At 37.7% G+C, this 23,178-nt stretch overlaps 1 protein-coding gene across 7 annotated transcripts in view; it reads left to right on the top strand.

Annotated features, from left to right (window-relative positions):
- tshz3b (teashirt zinc finger homeobox 3b) overlaps nucleotides 1-18,192 on the top strand; it is a 186,742-nt gene extending 168,550 nt beyond the window's left edge. For 5 of the 7 annotated variants that reach the window (XM_048546391.2, XM_048546392.2, XM_059651691.1 and 2 more), the window contains one exon: nucleotides 9,006-14,874. In XM_048546391.2, the coding sequence (XP_048402348.2) occupies nucleotides 9,006-12,220 (3,215 nt within the window). In that variant the 3' untranslated portion in view covers nucleotides 12,221-14,874. Of the gene's footprint in view, nucleotides 1-9,005; nucleotides 14,875-18,070 lie in introns of those variants that run through there. The other 2 variants (XR_009446796.1, XR_007249082.2) reach the window with 2 other exon arrangements.
- The last annotated feature ends 4,986 nt before the right edge of the window (nucleotides 18,193-23,178 follow it).

The following is a 23,178-nucleotide window of genomic DNA, read 5'->3' as shown; positions in this document are numbered from 1 at the left end:
ATATATTTATTAGTTTTCATGCATGTTTTATGTTGGTATTGTAAATGTTATTGTTCTGTGTGTAACACAGTGAATTAATGGTGCCACAATTGAAATGCACCTTCGAGAGTCACTCATGGCCTTGGTATTTTTAGTGAGAAGGTAGACTTAGCACTCGTGAGCAGGGAAGGCTGATTATTACAAATTCCTCTTACACTTCTCATGAATTTTTTAAGGCAGAGTCCTGTTTGAATTCTTGTAATATCTGGTATATTTGTTATGTGGATACAAATCGAAGATGCAACATTTAGAAGAGTTTGAAGCAAACCATCTTTCTGTGTAGAGGAATTTAAGTCACAGGCCACAATTTTCCATTTTGTCACCTAAAATGTGAGGCAGGAATATAAAGTGACCACTGATTCTCCAGCCCCATCAATAAGGAGGCTCCCCAGATGGAGCTCCAACAAAATTGTTAAAGGCTGACTGGTGAGTTTCTTGGCAAAATTTAGCTGATACCGATGTCCTGGTTCACCAGGTGTCAGCCAGAGTTCAGCTGCTTCTGGATCCTAAGGGTTATCATTGGAGGCGTGGGGTGGGATGATTGGAGAGGAGAATCAGGGGAGTTGCAGACAAGGGCACTGGGGTGACTTTCATCTGCAACACCTTGTTCCCAACCCTGCCTAGGTAAGCCACAAACTGAAAGATAACGATATCATGCCATGACTGATGGTGCTGGAAACTAAACTGATAATATTTAAAATAGCTCTACAAACTGCATGCTAATAGTACAAATGGGAATATATCCAGTAGCAATGAAAAGGTATTGTCTCTGAGAGTTTGCTCCAGTAAATGAACTTGCATGAAAATTGATAATGCTTCCTTTATACAGGATTCTTACTGAAATATGGTGGTGTGATATGTGGAGCTCCAATGTATCGACGCATGGATTGATGGCATGTGGAGAGTTCACAGTGTTGTTGAATTGCCAGCTTTAGGGATAATACTGTGGGAAACAGCCAATAGAGGCTAGATATTTCCCTACAGGGACCATCTTGCTATCTAGGTATGTTGACATTGGTAGAGACCTGAGCATATTGAACAGTCTCTTCATTGCAATGGGTATATTATTAACAGGGACTGGAATAACAGAGTGAGAACAGAAAATCAATCATAATTCAATCAATAAGGAGAAATGTGAAGAATCAAAATGAATTTTAAAGTTTTTTTTTTGAAAGAGGGTGTTTATTTAAAATTTACAAAAATGGTTCTGTATTAATTTAGATGTGAAATCCACATATCCTATTGCAGAGTGCAGTTCTAAAATGTGCTTTGCAATCTGTCAATTTAAAATGTGCTAAAAGTGTAGTTTTAAACACATAAAAGACTCTGAAGATACTGTGATGACGGACTTGTCCCCATCCACGTACTTTACTGAGAAACACTGACCTGCCTTTTAAGGCATACTGCTTGAAAAGAAATAATTTCAGCAGCACAAATGGATATATTTATCTTTCTTGTAAAGTGCAAAAAATGTTGTCCTACTTAGTGGCCAACAACTCTCTATAACAGAACAGTGGTTGGAATTTTCCCCTTACTTGAGCTCGTGAGAAGGGAAACAATTATTGCATATATTGTCTATAAACAATGCATGGCCTAGAAAGGGTGGATGCTGGGAAGTTGTTTCTGTTAGGCAGGGAGACTAGGACCCGTGGGCACAGCCTTAGAATTAGAGGGGGTCAATTTAAAACGGAAGTGAGGAGACATTTCTTCAGCCAGACAGTGGTGGGCCTATGGAATTCATTGCCACAGAGCGCAGTGGAGGCTGGGACATTAAATGTCTACAAGGCAGAGATCAATAAATTCTTGATCTCACAAGGATCGGGGGGCTACGGGGAGATTGCAGTGAAGTGGAGTTGAAATGCCCATCAGCCATGATTTAAATGGCGGAGTGAACTCGATGGGCCAAATGGCCTTACTTCTACTCCTACGTCTTATGGTCTTATTTCAGTAGGTTGGCCCTGGAAGGATTCTTGCCCATTTCTCGCCACCTTGCTAATTCAGAACTGAATGAGTAGGTCCACCAGGGACTTTCTGAGCTCAGAAGTAAGGTCCTTGAGTGGTCAACTGACAGCCAATTGGGAGCCTCAACTCACCGCCGATCTGTTTACTTGCCTTCCCAAGTGACAACAGAGAAGCCAAGCTGACGTACCTGCAGGCTGACAGGGTCCTTCATTTACCTTAATCTGGGGGAAATTGGAAGCACAGCTGTGGGACCAGTAATAGCTTCTGAAAGCCACCCTTGCCTTTGACTCCCCATAAACTCTGTGAAGCAGTAGAAGACCAGTACCTTCTCACAACTGAATCCTTTTTAGCACTAAGATTCAACAAGCTATCGTTTAATGTCCTGATACCCGTAGTTTCTAGCAATGCGTGACTCCACTGTTCATGCTTCCAATAGGCTGTGAAACTGACTTATCAGCTGTTAACAAGCTGATGTGCAATCCAGCAAACTTTCTCAGCATTCAGGGGGATGTTTCAGTTGACACTAAGCACGCCTATCCCATCACTTTAGACTGAAAACTGGAGAATGGCGGCTAGTTTGTATAATTTGAATTACAGGCATCATTAAGACTGTAATTTATAGTTGATGAATTAGATCAGTCTTCTATCAAAAGATATTTGGGCAATAAATATATTTTATTCAACAAAACAGTTGCAACATTTGTAATGGCTCTATGCATAGCTAACCTGGCACATGATAATGATCCAAGGTTTGATCCCAAGTCCGTGCTATTAACTGATCTCGATATTTGGTATGGAAAAATAGCTCCAGTGCCTAAATGAATAAGAGTGGAAAACGTGGGCATGGGTTTCCACTCCTGCTATCCAGACATCTGTGGCAGATAGCATGTGTATGTTGGCCTCGGCAAGGGTAGAATCAAACTCCTTGCAGCCCAATAGCCTGCCAAATCTCACTGCAAGTTTAATCAAGAAGAATTGCTGCTTGAGCAAGATATTGGAGGGTACCTGGGTACCTATTCCATCAAGCCAATAAAATCCAGAAAGGGGCTGGAGAGAACTACCAGTCAGCACAGCACTAGAATTAAAACTTAATAAGAATGTAGGGCACTAAGAACCGATGTGAAATCAGGTACTACTGGTTTCATGTTAAAGAGGAATTTTCTGCTAAGCATACTTCATCACTAGTAATGAGTAAATTGCCAACAGAAAAGATTTTATTTCGCTTTTGATCACATTATTAGAGCTAGCTACATATGATGTACACTCAAAATCATTACGCCACTGGTGTTTGCAAAACAATATGGGAATTTTTAATCAACATCAGTTGTCATTAAAGCAAATAAACAGAAGCTTCAACTTGTCTTGAACTGGACCGAGGTGATGGAGGACTTGCACAGTTGAAACCTGGAATAAGGAGATGAGACACAGGCATGGACTTGTGCTTGAACAGTCAGATATGTCAAACTCAGATCATTTTTTACCTCACCAGGTTTAAATTGTGCAAGCTTGCTACACAACCTCAGTCAACCTTAGGACAAAGTAGCATTGCTAAAATATTGCAGGTTTCTTCCCTTCTATTGCTAATATGCACAAGGAAAGGGAGAGAAATTCTTCTAGCGTGAGATGTTCTGTGACAATCCTGTTTCGTTATCAAAGCCCGGTGTGAGTTAAAAGCCTTTAAGGCATGTTAGTAACATTTATTCAGTTTATTTTATGAAAGTTAGTTTCCAGAAGGAAACAGAAAAACAAATTAGGCTGTACTTTCTATCATTAGATATGGTCCGTAGTTTTATTTTCCACACTTAAGGACAAAAATGTTATGGGTTATGTAAAAATATGCTAACTCAATAATCATACTAATTTTTAACCATGACAATGGTATTCAGAATTTCTGTATCCTAGCAACCTAGTGATTAGTTTGTCAATCGTGAAAAGCAGAATTCTACTGAGTAAAATATTTGATTCCATGCTTGATTCAACAAAATGATTTAAACCATTAGTGGGAGTCGAGTCACTCTGTTTTGTTCTTCGAAATCAGTGAATTACTTTGTGCTGATGTACGGCAAACAACTAAACCCTGCTCATGCCAAGTCAGGGTATTCCGTGCGCTCTGCAAGGGAAGGACTGTGAATAATATTAGACAGAGATTAACAAATGATTTTTCAGAAAAGAAACAACTTACTGACACAGTGGGAAAGGAGCATTCTGATTATAAAGGAGATTTGTTTCTCGTATGGGTTGTGAATATTTCTAAAGATGTGTTTACCATATTGAAGAGCATAACAGCTTTTGTTCAATTTATGAAACATAGAGGTGAATTTTCTTTTGTGATGACATCAGAATTTCTGAAAAATCACTTATTCCTTACATTTTGCTTTGATTTGTAAATTAAAAATGTGTAATTATTTCTTGCAGGTTTTACATAATGAGGAAAATAAATGTGTAATTACTTGAACCAGGAAGCGGTCACTCAGTAATCAGAGGGTTACATTTTTGAGTATAAATGACACCATATCCGGGCTCCAGTGAAATCCATTACAAGGCCACAGTCGTGTCTTTAGTGTTCACCAGATTGCTCTGCATTAAAAGGCCTTCACCACAACTAAAGCATTTGCCAAAGCCTGCAATACATTTCTGTCTCAGTGTTGTTTTATTGTCTTATGGGCCACACGTCCTGCCATTATAAAGCTTTTACATGTAGATTTCCAGTCGGTTTCCCGGCTGTTTACTTCCAGATATTTTTCCTGAAAATTTTGAGAGGTTTTATAGTAGTGCCTGCGCAGAACCACTTGACTACTTTGGCCTCAAATGGTGAATGCTTGGCATTATCACATTCGTAGCACAAAAAGTAATATGTCACTGTTTATCTTTTGCTAAATCAGAATTCATAAAGCTTTTACAAACCTCCTGTGATGGTGTAATTATTAATTACATATGTTTCATTCATAACTCTAAAGGAGAAGACAAATGGCAGAAAAAATTTGAAGTGTGCAGTAATTTATTAGGCAATAAAATTGATGTATTCACCCAGCCTTCAAAATTCATCTGTTGTGAAAAGTTTAGGGCCAAAGCCCAGCAAGGGGTTATGAGACATCCTCCCCTTGAGTACTGTGTAATTTGAATAAACAAAAATAGAATTTGTGTTTTGTGATCATACAGTGCCTTTTTGTTTTAAACAGAGGATAGGCAATTGGATGCCATATTAATAATTCCTATTACAACAAAATAGATCGTTCACACTTGGAAGTAAGATCACGTTCAATGTAGGTGGGCATGGCTTGCCTCCAGATGTGTAATGTACAGATTCTTTAGGTTACCCTGAATAATTAGTGTCAACATTTTTAAAATATTCATAAAACCAAAGGTAATGCTGACTTTAGTGCCGAACCCCTCCTCCAACATGTGAGTAAAGCATCTCCATTTCCTAGTCCCACACAGACTATTTTATGGCCACTGAAAGTAACTAATTATTTGGAAGTTTATCCACTTTGTGGATGGATACCAGAACCCTTCATAACTGTCTCTCCGTTAGCAAATAGATATGCTCCCGCATGTCAAAAAAAGTAAAATAAACTGTGACCTAAGCAAGGGGAGCAGGTGTTTCAACAAAAGAGGACTTTGACGCCAACCTCATGAATGGAAAGTTGAACTCCTGAGTTCCCAGGTTTTTGAATTTGTTGCTGTTTATTGTGTCTTTTTTGCCATTCTCTGTGCTTCTCACCAGATGGAATGTGATGCAGAGTCAATATGTTACACTTTTCTGGTGTTGGTGGCTGTGAGGTGATATGATGATGAGTAAACCTAGCAGGAAACAGTTCACCCTCCACTAAAGAGATAAATATGGATTACCAGTAAATTCCGCAGTCTCGAACCTCTTTGGAGTAAGGATGAGTAAGTGAAGAAGAAAATCAACACGAAGAAAAACAGCAAATTAAACTTGTCTGTCTACAAGTTCTGATATTAAGCTATTTCTCAAGCCATATTTCTTCGTACATGAAAGTATAGTATAGTCATCAAGTACATGAGAGTAGTAAGGACGTTTAATATGTAACAGTGTTCAACTTTAATCACCATAGACTTAATCCCAGTGTGAGCGTTTGGTTTAGAGCTAGCATGTCTGCCTCTACTGAGTCAGCAAGTGAAGAGTTTGAGGACCCCTCTGTAATACACAGAGATTGAAGAGTGGAATATAATCACCAAACTGTGGGAAACTTGTATCTGGATCATTAGTTTTGCATCAGAAGAATTCAGTTCCAATCTAAATTGTCCAGGTGAGTGGGGACCAAAACAGGGACCTGAATGCTGGATTAAAGATCTAATAAATCCAGCTGATCCCCTTCTCATTTTTCATCATAAGGATCAGATGGGGTTTCTCAGCTTTAACTGTTGCCTGCCAAGGAGAAGCTCCTATATTAGAACTGTAAGAGAGGTAACTAGGCCTACCTCAGTTACTTATTCCTCTTAAGTATCTTGAAAATGTCATGGGAGGGTTGAGTAAGGGCTTGGCATAGAGCATATCACAACAGATGGGTGAGCTCTATCATTGCCTTCTGATCCCCAATATAATCCAGCAAAATCTTGGATATCAATGTAACTCCCAATACACATCATTCAGCACCCAATCTGTTTTCAGACTAGGCTGTGCAGACTCCAGAGGATTCAAAAGGTTATCAGATTTTTTGTCTGCCTGAGACAAAGTACGTAACTTGAGCATGCGACACAGTACATAACTCGAGTACAGTGTGTAAGGAATTCTGCATGCGATATATTTTTGTTAGTTGCTTGCATTGTACTGTCTACTGCAAATGCTAATAAATAATTTCTGCTTCACTTGCAGTGCTCTCCTTTGGCTAGTGCTTGTTTGAAATGAGGGTGGGAAAGTTTCATTAATAATATTTCCATAAAGCCTCTTTGAATATGACATTATTTTCACAAAGTGCGTGAATATTTTCAGTAGGTCAAAGAAGTGTGTCAGGTTCTTGTGTATATTATGATTTGTAAGAGTATCACAGAGAGATTGCCAGTGAATGTGGGGATTCCCCAGGAGTGTACTAATACCTGAAGGTGGTCGCAATACATGGCAATATGTTTGGAGGTGTTAACCTATTCAGGGGCTCTCTGAAGTGTATGACTATTTGAGTAGGGTCCTAGAAGTGTGTCAATATTTGCAGTAGGTCCCAGGGGTGTGTCAGTATTTACAGGAAGTCTCCCACTGGGAAAGTTAAGTTGCTATTGTCCTAGGTAGTTGCATTTCACAGATGATATCTCAATGGTCTAGACAGCAGTGGCATCTACGCAGAACAAATGATTCACTGCTGATTTTATATAGTTTATTTATTCTTAATATTAAATTAACTCTCATTTCTACTTGACTCAGCTGCCTTCCCAAATATGTTTTCTGATCTTGGTGACTTCTGAGTTTTCTTTTCCACTGTATTTTCTCGTTGATGAATTTTGCACATTGTAGTTCCTGTTCTGGGTCAGATCAGAGTATGAAAGACATCTGTATCTACTTTTTCAAGATCATTTCTTCTCCTAATTGTAAACAATACTCATGTGGAAACTGGTCTTTAGCATTTGAATCCTTACAATATCCTGATTCTTTGTACAGTACAGCTTGTCCATTGCTGATGCATGAAAACAATTCTTTGCTCAATACCTTAAATGATTACTGCAGGTCTGACCTGTTGGAACATGATGGAAAAAAAATTGAAAAACCAAATACAAAGGTTTTTCACCTCAAATTTCTGGGGGTATGTCTGAATCTCTGCTTGCCTCATGCATGATGCTGGTATTTGCGGTGATTAATCGCTGTTTTCTCACATGCTGTTTCTGCTAAATTGGATTATGACATCATTTTGTTGGCACATATGGATTCCAAACAACTGTTCAAATCAGAATGCACCCCCCCAACCTCCCAAATTTGTCTATAAAACGTAGGGATTTGTTTAATTCCAGTGAGTGGAGTCCAGCTTTATTGAACTGATTATGCAATGGGAATGATCTTTTACTGTGACTGATTTTACATTCAGTGCTGATACATTTTTTTTAACACCGCTAATGGTGAAAAATCTAAACAGGAGTGTGAAAACTATGCAATATAAACAACATACATTTTCATATATCTCAGTCCTCTCATGGGTTTTCAGTAGCGTTTTATAAATTTATTCGAAGAAAATTACTGCAGCATGAAAACATCAAATCTTATACCAAAACTTGGCAATCTTGTTATTGTCATATTTTCCAAAAGCTTTTTTTCTAAACCCGTTTCTGACATCTGCAGGCATGCATGCATTTCACTGTTTTGACAGAGTGAAAGTCTGATTAAAATGATGCACACTTAAATGTCAGTGGGTCGAAAGTAACATTCTTCCACAAACCTGTATGTAGCTGTGATTAGTCTGTACAGAATTTCTCAACCATCTGTTCTTCCATAGCAGAATTTTTGAAGTATAGAAGGGCAAATCTGGATGTAGCCCTTTAAATCATCATAAGGTTTTTTTTTGAAATTGGGAGCCCAAATATAAATAATCAACCTGTACAGTTCAAGCTGCTTTTTTTTAAACATTGCATTTAGAATAAATATTCAATTTACTAAATACTGAAACACAGAAAATTATAATGGTTGCATCATTTAAATTGTGACTGTCTCTGCCTGGAAATGCATTAGAGGTAGAAGAAGCATAAGACATATTAATTGACAGACAGGAACTGCTGTCTCTGAGGTTGATACATGTAATTTATTACTTTAGAAATGAATGCCACCTCCAGAATTTGCTTCATTAATTTCAAATTTAGTTTTAATTTCAATCTGTTGCCCCTTGAGAAGAATAAGGTGGCAAATTACGTTTGAAGAGACGATTTTATGCACCCAAGAAACACTACATTTTAACTATCTAACTTTGCAGCAGATGTTGCCAGTTATGATGTTTTGCGATATTTAATTTCAATCCATACCAGCAGCAATTACCTTTAAAACTGTTCTCTCCTCTTTTTAAACACAGCCTACATTTCAGACGAATTGAAGGCAGCAGTATTAGGGGATGAAGAAACTGAAGCCAATGAGTCTGGAGCTGATGGAGAATCATCCTCAAAGTACACATGCAACGAACAGGAATTTAGCAAGGAATCGCCTAGCTACCAGGGCTCTCCAGCTGCTGAATTTTCTGGCCAGGAGATGGACAGCGCCTCTCATGTCAGTGAAACCAGTGATCGATTGGCTGACTTTGAAAGCAACTCTATAAAGAATGAGGATGAAAGCAAAGAGGTTGGTGGCCTCCCCGAGGAAGGAGTACAGGACAGTTTAGAACAAATGAAAGCAATATACAATAACATACTATCAAATTCCTACTGGTCATCTCTGAGTTTGGGCTTGAACCAGCCAAGTGAGCCAGCAACAAATGGCGGCAGCAGTAGTAGCAGTAGTAGTAGCAGCAGCAGCAGTTGTGGAAGTGGGAGCTTTGACTGGCATCAGTCTGCCATGTCAAAGACATTGCAGCAAGTCTCTCAGACCAAGATGATTCAGGAGCCAAGCCTCTTCAGCACAGTACAATTGTACAGGCAAAGCAGTAAGCTCTATGGGTCCATATTTACAGGGGCAAGCAAATTCCGCTGTAAAGACTGCAGTGCTGCTTATGACTCCTTGGTGGAGCTGACTGTGCACATGAATGAAACTGGACACTATCGAGATGAAAATAATGAAACTGACAATAACAATCCTAAAAAATGGTCCAAGCCTCGAAAACGTTCTTTACTGGAGATGGAGGGAAAGGAGGATGCTCAAAAGGTGCTAAAGTGTATGTACTGTGGCCATTCATTTGAGTCCCTTCAAGACTTGAGTGTCCACATGATCAAGACAAAACACTATCAGAAAGTGCCTCTGAAGGAACCTGTAGCACCAATCTCCACAAAGGTCCTCCCCTCCACCAGAAAAAGGGCGATGCTTGAGCTTGAGCTGCCAAGCTCTCCCGATTCCCCAGGTGGTACGCCAAAAACTTCTCTCTCTGACACAAGTGATGCAGTACAGAAGTCCTCAAACCCTTATGTCACACCAAATAATCGCTATGGACATCAGAACGGCGCCAGCTATGCCTGGCAGTTTGAGGCGAGAAAGTCTCAAATCCTCAAGTGTATGGAGTGTGGGAGTTCACACGACACGTTGCAGGAGCTGACTACACATATGATGGTCACCGGACATTTTGTAAAAGTGACCAATTCTGCAATCAAGAAGGGGAAGCAGATTGTTGAGGCACCCCAGACTCCAACACCAACACCTGTGTCAGCCATCTTAGAAGATAAAGTACAATCTGTTCCCCTAGCTGCAAGCGCTTTCACGTCATCATTAAGTACCCCAGCCAGTGTTTCACCAAAATTAAATATTGAAGTGAAAAGGGAAATAGATAAAGAAATTGAAAGTGATGAGGACAAAGTAAAAGAAAAAGATAAAAGTTGTGATGATGATGAAAAATATGACATATCCTCAAAGTATCAGTATCTGACTGAAGAAGATCTGGAAGAAAATCCTAAAGGAGGCCTGGACATCCTAAAATCTCTAGAAAACACAGTGACCTCTGCAATTAATAAAGCTCAGAATGGGACTCCAAGTTGGAGTGGCTATCCTAGCATTCATGCAGCATATCAACTTCCTAGCATAATGAAATTACCGTTTGGTTCATCAGGGAAGAATACCCAATTGAAGTCAGCACACAGCAACATTGATAGTATGGCATCTCCAAAGAGCCAACCACTAGTTTCACCACCTAGTAGCCAGAGCTCCCCTGTACCCAAGAACAATTTCCACGCTATGGAAGAGCTAGTGAAGAAAGTCACAGAGAAGGTAACCAAAAGTGAAGAAAAAACTAAAGATCCAGAAAACAAGTTATCTCGACTGAAGCATGAAACACCTTCTCCATGTGATAGTGAAGCAGGAGAGGAACAAAAAAGCGAAGTTTCAAAAGACCCCAGTCCTAAAAGCCACGACAATATTTCCAACCCCCACCAGAAAGACCCGTTGAAAGAGAACACAGCCAAGGATCATTTAGAGAATGGCACAGAGGCCTTAAAACTCACTACAAATAGTCTGTGCACTAGCACAGCTATTATCACAGACCACCCTCCCGAACAACCTTTTGTAAATCCATTAAGTGCATTGCAATCTGTTATGAATGTTCACCTAGGGAAAGCGGCTAAGCCTGCACTGCCCACCCTGGACCCCATGAGCATGCTTTACAAAATGAGTAACAGCTTGGCAGAAAAGGCTGCTGTGGCCACACCAATTTTGCCAGCCAAAAAAACAGAGCCCATAGATCGTTATTACTATCATGTCAGCAGTGACCAGCCCATTGATTTGACGAAAGCCAAGAGTGACAAAAGTGGTTCTTTGGGTTCAGTGCTTTTGTCATCCATATCCCCGTCGTCAACATCTTCTTCATCCACTGTGACAACAGCAAAGACATCTGCAGTCGTGTCATTCATGTCAAACTCGCCGCTACGCGAGAATGCCTTGTCAGATATATCTGATATGCTGAAAAACCTGACAGGAAGTCACACATCAAAATCTTCTACACCTACAAGCATTTCAGACAAATCCGAGGTGGACGGTAGCACTATGGAGGAGCCAGAGGAGATTTCTCCAGCTCAGAAACGTAAAGGCCGGCAGTCAAACTGGAACCCACAACATTTGCTCATACTGCAGGCACAGTTTGCAGCCAGCCTGAGACAAACCACTGATGGGAAATTCATTATGTCGGACCTCAGCCCACAGGAGAGAATGCACATCTCAAGGTTTACAGGGCTCTCCATGACAACAATCAGCCACTGGTTAGCCAATGTCAAGTACCAGCTTCGAAGGACAGGTGGAACAAAATTTCTTAAAAACTTGGACTCTGGTCATCCAGTGTTTTTTTGTAATGATTGTGCATCACAGATCAGAACTCCTTCAACCTACATTAGTCACTTAGAATCACATTTAGGCTTCAGGTTACGAGACTTATCAAAACTTTCAAGTGAACAAATAAGCAACCAGATAACACACGCAAAACTGCCCTCCGAAAAATCGGTGTTGCCATCTCAAGATGATGAGGCTGGGACAATGTTCCAGTGCAAACTTTGTAATCGGACTTTTGCCAGTAAACATGCAGTTAAACTGCATCTCAGTAAAACTCACGGCAAATCACCAGAGGACCACCTTCTGTATGTTATAGAGCTAGAGAAACAGTAGCATTTACTTTAGTAGCTTAACTCTCTTGCTTTGAGGACAAATCTGAAAGAAGCCTTAAAGCTACTGTAACAACTCTTGGCACATGTTCTTCATTTACTGCAGAGTAGCACTCTGATCTGAACTCTTTTATATAACTGTACAGTGTTTTAATGGAAGTACGTAATCAGCTGTTGTTACTGGCTGATTACAAGGGTAAAAATGGTAAGTGTTTGGAATTTTGTGTAAATTGGATTTAGTTGCTGTGTATCGCTCAGATGCATTAAACTGCATGCGTAATGGACAATTTAGTTAAGCATTTAATACTGAACCTGGTGCACTTTCTCATGTGAATTAAGTGTGCTGGCATTTCTCAGCCTTTAACCTTTAACCCTCTGAGCACTGCTGATGCACTTCTGCATTAAGTTGCAAAAACAAATTGGCAGCATTCTTATTTTTCAGATCACTGACTGAAAGCCATTATTAAAATGATCTGCAGCTGTCTTTATTCAATTCCATTGTCATGATATTTGTGCAGATAATTTTGCACAATATAATTTTCAGATGTATTATTTAATGGAATTAACTACTATTTACAGAGCTAAAATGAATAGTCAATGCTCAAAGGGTTAATAAAATTAGAAAGAAAAACACTTGTACTGTATTTCTTCAACAATAATATACAAAATTCTTTCAAAGGGTTTATGCTATGAGATCCTGCTACAAATGTAAAAAGGCATTCCATGATGTAACCTCCTTTACTTATTTATGAGCACTCTCACTTGTTATTTTAATGATCATCATGTGTAGAATGCCTTTGATTGGTAAGTTTTGTTCTGCCTAATTATTCTCCCATGATTCCCCACTGCACCTTTATTTTTTGGCATATAAAAGGTAACCCATGGTTACCAGCACACTGAGTGAGTCTGTTCATCTCCATTTTTCAGTTAATTTGCAGAAATAACTGACAGCTGACACCATACGAGAATATATGTATAAAATAGACATGTAAACAGCATCGATACAGTACTGCACTCTGTGCCCTGTCTTGTTGCTGGAAATGGAACACCATTATGGCTGTTCATATAACTTTTGTTTTTCCTTCTGCAACATTAAAACATTTTACAATGATTTTGTGTTGCTTCCACACTATTGTCTACATATGAAGTGCGACAGGTAATGAACCCATTTACACTGAAGGTTACATATTCCTGGCTGGAGCTTGAGTGGGTCTATGGTCCTGTCAGGGAGGGGTTTTGGTTAAAGTATAATAAGTCAGATAACTGCAGCACTTACAGAGAGATACTTTAGGGGTTAGCACCTTTCACAAGGCCTTAATTCACAGGTGCGCATTGAGACCTGGCTGTAACCCCACCCAAGCACTGGCTTGTTCCGACACATTGTATATCTTCCAGCCGCCACATTTACACAGTATCTTAAAATAACATTTGTGATAAGTGTGCAATTTACCTAATTTATGGCACTATGATGTGCTCAGGGCTACGTTGAAGATGAAAATCTTAAATGGAGCTTGAACAGTGCACTTCACAACAAGAAATCAATATGCCATGGCTTAGAGAGCTATCTGCTAAAGTGAAATTAGCAGAAGCCAACTGCTAAGGAACATAGCCCCAAATCTGTGACCACAGAGTGGTTATAGTAAACCAAAGTATAACTTAATAAAGGATTGGTATCTAACAAACAAGACTACCAACATGTGTGCATGAAATCTCAATTTTTGTAATATTTTATGTCCTGTACATATTGATCTCAAAGCTTTTGACTGCGGTCCCAGCCAGCTATCTCTCTTGCGGGCACCACACAAGCTGTAGATGACAGGGAAGGGGGCCATGAATTATGTTAGAAAATTGGGCATTATATTAAAAAAAAGTCCACATTACCCAGCAAGCTTGACTGTGATATTAACAAAATGTTTAATGAATGGTTCCTCATTGAGAAACCATGAAGGTGACTAAAACATCAGGCTCACGTTTATCAATATTCCCCCCTTTTTTTGTATGTGATATGTTTTGCTCAAGAAGCATCAAAATGTGTCTGAGATTTTTCCCCTTTTCCCCTTTAACAGAAACACTGTACATACTGGACAGCTTTCACAATCAGCTTAACCCTTACAGTGCTATTCACAGCATTCGTTGGGACAGCGATATGGAACTCCTGCCTATACAGCAGGGGCAAGAATTAAATATTCAATCCCATTTTGTATTTGCTGGACTTTAAATGGATTTCTAATTGTCATCTGCTTTCCATGTTTGAATACAATGGATATATGTACTGTACATACCTGCTCTACATGTTGGAAGGCGAATATTGGTTATTTTATATATATGAGAATTTAATTACACAATTTCTAGGATTCTGCTGAGCCATGTTCTCAAACATGTAAAACAGGCGCGGTATCTGCAATTAGCCTGAGTATTAAATTCAGAAAGTAGTTGCAATTCAAATTCCACATGAAGTCAACATTTGTCTTTTTAATTTCCTTAAAATTGTTTATTTAAATTTTGTTACAATGTCAACATCTTTTCTACTGAAAAATATTTTATATGTTAACATAATCGATTATTGTATGAAAGCACTCTGGACCACTGCAACAAAAACAGTGTATGAATGTATCAGGATACAATAAAAAGAAATATACATGTTACAAAACCAGTGCAGGAATTCCAGACCCTCGGTTTAAGTAAATAATTCAGCCAGTTTGAGTGGTGATTATTGGGTCATGCCATTCATTGTGTGTGTGTGTGTGTGTGTGTGTCACGCGCATATGTCCACATGCTTTTCAATGAAAGGAATGCCTCCTGATTCATGTTTTTATTTTTATGTCGCGATGTAAGTATGAATATCACAAACACTGATAGACATTAAAATTAGCTGAATATACAGAGAAGAATGAAATATTCAGAGCTCTAAAAATCACATATTTCAATTCTAAACAAAATGCAGTTCCAATTATCAGAATGCCAGTCATTTTCACATATGAAGAAGCCCCATTTAACAATACTGATAATCTGTTATTATCAGGTTATTCTACAATGTTGAAGGATATCTATTCTGAATAAACAACAGGGGACTAGATACACAATGATACCTTTTACAGCTCAAGGGATCACAGTAGCATTAAGTGAGCTAGCGCCAATGGCATCAACATTCTGAGAGGTCGGGAATATATATGTTCCAAATCTTGTGTTCATTAATGCAGACTCCAAACATTTCAGTTGAATATCAGAAGAAATAAATGATGGGATTTCCATTAAACTTCCAAAAAAATTCATGGTGGTTGAGCAGAAGCAGCTCCAAGAATTTTCCTGGGCCTTGTTTAAATACATATTTAATTGTCAGTTCTCATTTTTCCTGTTGTGCAAATGTAATCTGAGATTGTGCAATCTGAAGTGTTCAGTGAGTAATAATTAAGCATTCTGTTGGACAGCAATACTTAATATAGGATATATTGCAATACCAAATGTAACCACAGATTGAGAATACAATACACATCTAATTATCCAAACTGTTCAGAAGCAGCCTCTCACTGCTTGGATAAATTAAGAGTTCAGAGAACTATAAATCAGTTATCAAAGAGTTAAATAATGCCAGCAACATCAGTGAGGTTCATAAAATCCAGAGATTCCAAAGAACAAGAAGGATTGGCTACAGAGGAATGCTCATTCTGATTGCACTATACTTTGCTGAACACTTATGCATTAGTCAATATGAATGCTGACTTTTGTGTCCTTGGGGAGATATGAAGGTATGGATAATTTTGTTTAACTAAAAATGCTGGTAATATTCTCTCTCCTGGGACTTTGATTCAGGTTATGTCCCCAGCCATTTGCTTGACCCTGAAGAAAGGGGCATTTGCAGCTAAAATGACATTTAAACTATTAAGTGTGATTACCTTCTCATTGTCACAAGCTAGAAGCTCAATACATTTGCAGACGGGGTCATTGTACAGAAGCAATATCACTTGAAGAAAGTGATACTTCACTGCCCTGAATTACAATTAATGGGGCAGGGAGGAGAGGTGGGTAAGCACTGAGTGATTAGTAGCTTGTCAGTTGTGTATTCAGCATATACAATGTTGTGTCCTTTTTCTTGTACACTTTATAGGGTATATGTGGAGTTAGAACAGGCACTGATTTATTATACACAATCTTTAAATGTCTGGTATTCTGCCTGGCTGCAACAGTGCAGGTCAGAATGGTTGTCTTCTTGGGTTATATTTTGAACATTCTACCAGAGGGAAACGATTTTAGTATTTGCAAATCTAACAATTCAGTAGAATATATTTGTCTGTCGTAGTTACATATTAGCCATTCATTTTTCTAAATTATATTCCAGCTTTAAGTTAAATTATAAATTTGAAACCATGTTCATCTCAGAATTTTGAGGTTTTATTTACCCCAGTAGCTAGTTGCTGTTGGCTCAAATTTTACAGTAAACAGGATAAACGCTTTTCAATAGTTCATAGCACAGCCATGTTAAGTCACATTAAACTATATGTCATCTATAATATTGTACTCGAAGGCAGAGATCTCCAGCTAGTCTTTTGCTATTTTAAGATTACACAGTATTGTTGCAATTAAGTGGCCTTAATGTTAAAGCCTGAAGATTTTGACAGAAGCATACAGTGTGTAGAGTACACACTTTAAATCTGTGGGTAAGTACTGAATGCAGAAGCGGAAGGTGTATCAGGAAGCACAGCAAAATTGTCAGCTTTTCTGAAGGTACAGTCGCCTTGGTTACGCCTCAGTGGCCATGAAACCGAGTCTGCAAAAGCTGAAGAACTCAGCTCCTGAAAGCCTCATCAGGACTTGTCATCGCTCTAATGAATATCATTTAAATTGCTTTGTATATTGGAGGAGTTTGGATGTCGATTTAATTTGCGCATGTGTTTGAGTTCTTCTGCTTGGCTAGGCTAACAGAGAGTAACAGTCTAATGAAAAGTGAGTTGGTGACAGTGTGATGAGCTAGATCCCAATCAGACTTGTTTGAAGGGTTATTTTGACAGAGTATAGAAGTCAAGAAAGTGGATTTAAAACGGAATGCATCGATTTCTTGTGTTTTGCCCATTTTTTTTGTCCGTTAATTATTATTTCCTTGCCTGTGGAAGTGAAGCCTGTTTTATTTTTCATAATTTTCAAGTTTTCACAACATCGACCTAATTTTATGACTGAGAATTATTTTAGGGTACTAAAATCAAACATTGTTTCTGAAACTAATGATGTCTGTTTTCTAAATTCTCCACTCACAGCAACACATGGTTTGAATTGTTTGATTTTAATGTTGTCAGAAATATTTTGTACCAATATGGTCCTTTGCTAGTTAAGTTGGCAGCAGAATTGTTTAAAAAATGATTCATTAATTGTATATTAGTATTGAATGGATGTACACAGGCAGACTCATGTAGATATAAAAACAATTCAAAATGCATACCACAGCTGCTGTGTCATTCTCTTATTCACAAACCTATTTCATTTGTGCATGTATACCGTTACATTTTTAAACACAAAAGTATTGTAAGTTGGTTTATATGTAAGAACATAGTTATGCTCTCTGTTTTTTTTTTAAATCTGTCTTCAGTGTGATGTCTTCCTGAAAGTCATTACAGATAGCTCGCAGTGCATCATGACAGAAAGCTGCATAGTGTTAATTGGACATGAGATGATAGAATGGGAACATTTGAAGTGTAAGGGTGATTAGCTCATATTTTGTGCTATCTCGATATGATTTGCTGAAATTAAAAGTTGAAGAAAGAATAAAAACTTGTTTTTTTTAATGATCAGAAATTGAAAGGAACTCTCAATCCAGAAATCCAAAAAAAATCTTTGAACTGAATTTTGTTTCTTTTTTTTGCAGGAGTCATTTCTAGCACTTGGACGATACTCTGCTGCCATAAGCAAGAATCAATGTCTTTACAGTATTTAACTTTCAAGATAAAATAAATGCACATTCTGGCCTTGACTTTTAATTTCTGTTCCTAAGTACAGTTCGTGTTCTACAGACGTCCAAATTTATTTTTAAAGATACTTCAAAAACCTGCCAGGTGAATGGTTAGGCAAAGATCAAATTTGTTTTAATGTTACATTGATGCTAAAGTTGATTATTTGTATCATGATGATTGTCACTCAGTTCCAAATTTAGGAGCTTTCATTTTCTGATTTTAACTTGGTAAAATGGAAGACAAGACTTGTCAAATTTGGCAGATAAACTTCTTTGCAATTTATTGTATTAAAAAGCATTGTTTCGCAGAAGTACATTGTTGTATAAATTGGAAACATGCTTTGTTGACAACACTTAAAGACCCTTGGTACTTTATAGCTTAACAGCATATATCAGATTGCTTTGTGTTTGGCAGATATACAGTTTTACCTCTATTTATTTAAGTTGTTATGTTACAATAAGCAGATTAAAATGGACTAGCTAAAAAGATTTTTCAGAAATAGCAAAGCTACGGTTGTCTGAGACTGATCCAATCACATTTTGATTGGCTGGAGAATTGCTGTGAGCTTAACTAACTTGCAGGTTGAAATGGAAGACAGTCTCTCAGTGCGTAATTAAATGATAAGTTCATATTCATGGGACAATGGTAAGTTACTGAGACTGTCATAGACAACGCCAAAAATAGTCAGTCTCATGATGAATACCCTTATTAACAGCTACACTGCTCTCTGTTCATTGAATCTGGCCTGGGAATACTTTGAGATGAAGCCCTGTTTGTAGAGTGTGTCCCTGAAGATCATTTAAAAAGAATCTTGGGAAAGACAAGGTAGAATCTGATTCCTAATCAAAATATACTTCTTTACAGAATTTGATATGTGTAATATTATAAAACATATTTTCCAGACATTAATTGAATAAATTTCAGCGTAAAACAATAATATCTACAGAAGCAAATTTTTAAATAACAAAAACTAATTTTTATAGTTTACCATCAATTATGTCTTAACCACATGATTGATGATTCTACGAGTTTCATGAATTACTATTAAAATAAGTAGGATATGCTATGGCTCATTTTAAGAGTTATTTTAAAACATTCATTATTATTTTCAACTATTCTGCATCTGTACTTACAATATTACAATTTCCAACAACTTCAATCACACATAAAAAAGATGTAACAATGACCTACTGGTGAATATGGTAAGACTAACATCTTGTCAAGAATAAATAGTAACCATCACTTTAAAATGGTCAAAGAAAGATATCTTAACTCCTTTCCTGCCAAAGATGCCATTTGACATTGTTGCCACAGTATTCCCTGATGCTAGGAAGACGTCAAATTATGTCAGGTGTGCAGACTGGGTATAGACAGCCATAAAGTGACAACCCAATGAGAATCTGTGGCATATCACCAGCTACAAGACTAACAGTGCTAGTTTCTCTTGCGTATTTGCGTACTCTGCATGTACCTGCATCCCAGAAATTCCTGATCTGTGTGCAAGGGAAGTAGTCCTGTTCGCTGTATGCATTTTGTACTGGATTGTTATTGGGATATTGTGGTAATAGAATTCTCATGAGCAAATTCAAATGATGCTAGTTTTACAAGATCAAACTTTATTTTATTTGGCTACTTGTTTATCTAACATGGCCAATGAAGCACTACAATGAGCAAACCAAACTCCTTAACTATAATTATAGAGAAGGAAGAAATTAAATGATTTTAATATAATGAATCTCTCTGCAGTGTGGAAGTAAGCTATTCAACCCATCGAGTCCACACCAATCCTCCAAAGAACATTCTACCCAGACTCTCACCATCTCTGTAACCCTGCATTTCCCCTGGCTAATCCACCTAAACTGCACACCTTTTGACTGTGGGAGGAAACCCACACAGATACAGGGAGATTGTGCAAACTTCACACAGAAAATCCCCCAAAGCTAGTATCAAACCAGGTTCCCTGGTACTGTGAGGCAGCAGTGTTAACCAATGTGCCACCTTAAGGTGAAATAAAGAAGTAAAAAGATTTGTTTTAAATCTTGTACGTGATGTATCTAATTAAAAGGTAGCTCACCACCTATGTGCAAACTTTTCCAAATTAAAGCAATCGTTTTATAATCATTAACAAAGCCTGTACAACATCTGTTAGTCATTCATAGAAACATTCATAGATTCGGTAATTCCAAAAGTTACAAATAAAACAGGGTGTATGATTTGTAAATATAATGTGTACCAATCACTGAATATCTGGTGAGGTGGTGGAAGTGGAGGGTGGTGAAGCTAAAATCAAGGTTGTCAACTTGTTACTTTATTTCTATTTTACCCTAACTACCCGAAGTCGCCTTCTGGGTGATCCCATTGTCTGCCTGAACAAGATGGGAATCTATGCAAATCAACGGTCCTATGACACATAGAGTCGAGTCTTGAAGCTATTTGTATGGCCTGCAGAAAAGAGTATGTACACCATTGAGACTTTTTGAGAATTCAGAGCACTATAACGGTACTGAAAGAGACTAAATGGCCTAGAAAAAAAAATGAGCATTGAAGTATGTTTTACAGAGCCGAAGTAATAGGAGTGCTTCTGCTGCCACAAAGATAACATAGCCCACTGAAAATGTGTTCCTGTATTCATTATGACTGTGCTGGTTGAATATATCTGTTTGTGGCCAGATCTCTGGGCTGCTTGATATTGCACCAATTAACTACATTGGGACACCAGTTGAGGACATGCAGCCCACCACTATAAGTTAAAACAAAAGCTGTGTCTCAAAGTGAACTGAGACCCCCACTGAAGTATTGACAGACTACCAACACACTTCATCAGTGGATGTTTGATCCCTCCTTTTGTGTCTGTGTACACTAAATATCCAATGATTTCAAAGATCTTAATTACAGCTGAAGTATTTTTCATCATACAAATTATGACTACTTTGGGATATCAGACTAAGTAAATTGGGCATCATATGCAAAGTGTAAATGAGTCCCATCGCTTTACCTTATTAGATTTCCCACTGCATTGGCATGATACATCTTTTCACAGGTTTATCATCTTAAGGAGAAAGTGTCTGATTAGTGCTAGTTTTAGGGCAGTTGATTGATCTTGTGCAAACTCCAACTTGCCTACTTTTGAATCCAACTCATTTGGAATTTTGGCTCTGGAACGTAATATATTTCTGTAATGTAATTGCCTTTTTATTGCTATATTATTGATACTCAGTACAAAAAGGCCACAACTTGCACTCAGCAAGTCCAATGGTCTCCTTGCAACATTCATTGTGATAATATAATGTTTACTTGGTAATTTTAAATTTAGACATGGGGATCATTTAATCCAGTCGGGTGGATGACTGGATTGCAATGCAGTGTGATGCCACAGCATGGGTTCAATTTCCATGTTGGCTAAGGTTACCAGCTTCTCAAACTCTCCCCCCTTATCTGAGGTGTAGTGACCCTCAGGTTAAACCATCATCAGTCATCTCTTCCTAATGAGAGAACAGTGCCATGGTCTACAAAGACTGTAGCAACTTTATCTATACCTGATTTTAAATAATTCAAGCTCCATCCTTTTAAGATTATGTGACACCACTCAACATTGATGACATTGCTACATCACACAGAAAATCTTTCAACGTCATTCCCTTGAAAATTGCAATGTTGTGAATTAGAAATGGATGTTTTTACATATACTAGTTAACAGCCCATTCTCTCCCTGTAAATGTGGTTCAGTTTTATTTTTTTTCCCCCAGGTTAGTTGATCAAAATGATATTATAATGTTGCAGTAAATATTTTTCACTTATTAGAGAACAATATTTTCAGAAGCCATACTAATTTCAGAAAGCTGTTGGGTATTCAATATTCCAAGAGTGCTATATAAAGTTCAATTTTTAAAATCTGATATGCTGTAATATTTCGGCATCAGATCCATTTACAGACTAGGTAATGTGTTTCAGATCTTTGGATAATTAACAGTCATGCGACAGTGTAAAGCTGAACAATTAAAAGATACCATCTCCTCAAGGTCACACCTGTATTTACTGACAAATTGAAACCAAATTACAATGCAAATATTTTAAAGAGAAACATTGTTTATGACAACAACTGCTGTACTGCAACGATTACACAATTATTAACTCGCCCTTCCATAATGCAATTGGTTATCTAGCTGCAGATGTGTTATTTATTATTATATTTATCTCTAGCTGTAATTAGATTGCAACAATATAGATTAAACAGAAGACCCTCAATAAGAAGTAAAAGTAACACAAGTTTCCTTCCTGAAAAATAAAATATAAGCGTGGTTTTCAGTTTAGGCGGATTAATCTTCCTTGGTGAAGGTAAACCAAGCTGGGTCAAAAAAAACACAGATGGTCAGAATAATAATTCAAATAAATTTGTTTTACATATATTCACTGTTCATTATAGAGTATCATAAATCATTATTTACTCAGACGATATGTATGGCCTCTGTTGCATTACTTCTTTCTGCATGATTTGATCCAGGTCAGAAATCGTGGAAAATAACCTTTAATATGTTCTAAATGACCAGTTCGTAAAATTCAAATTGCAAGGACACACATGGTAAAACTAAGAATATTTTTGTAAGTGCAATAATGTGGAAAAAGCATTTCACGAACTAAATTCAAAACGGGATTGTACAACAAACCTTATAGTTTAGTCAGAGAAACAGACACTGCTGCACAGCAGCAGCAGCAGCAACAGTTAGTCTGCACAAGTAAGCATGTTGCACAATAAATACCAGTCATTGCTTTAATTAGGAATTCAATTGCAGTTGGAAACCACTTGCCTCCAGTGAGATTATACCATTTAACATTTCTATTAACATTTTTAATCGCTCTTCTTCGTTTTAATTTATCCTGCTGTGTTTTCATCAACCCATGTAAAACCTCTTGTTTTCTCTTTTTAGAACATTAGTAATATGGAAAAATTGTGTTTGTGGCTTTTTTTTATAAAAACTGTCATTTACTGAGGTGTTCATTAGACTTGTATTTCACATGTTTTCGT

The sequence above is a fragment of the Stegostoma tigrinum genome, chromosome 16 (genome assembly GCF_030684315.1).
Source record: "Stegostoma tigrinum isolate sSteTig4 chromosome 16, sSteTig4.hap1, whole genome shotgun sequence".
Taxonomy (NCBI): Eukaryota; Metazoa; Chordata; class Chondrichthyes; order Orectolobiformes; family Stegostomatidae; genus Stegostoma; species Stegostoma tigrinum.
Note: the sequence above shows the minus strand (reverse complement) of the source record. Positions and strands in the feature narration are given on the sequence as shown.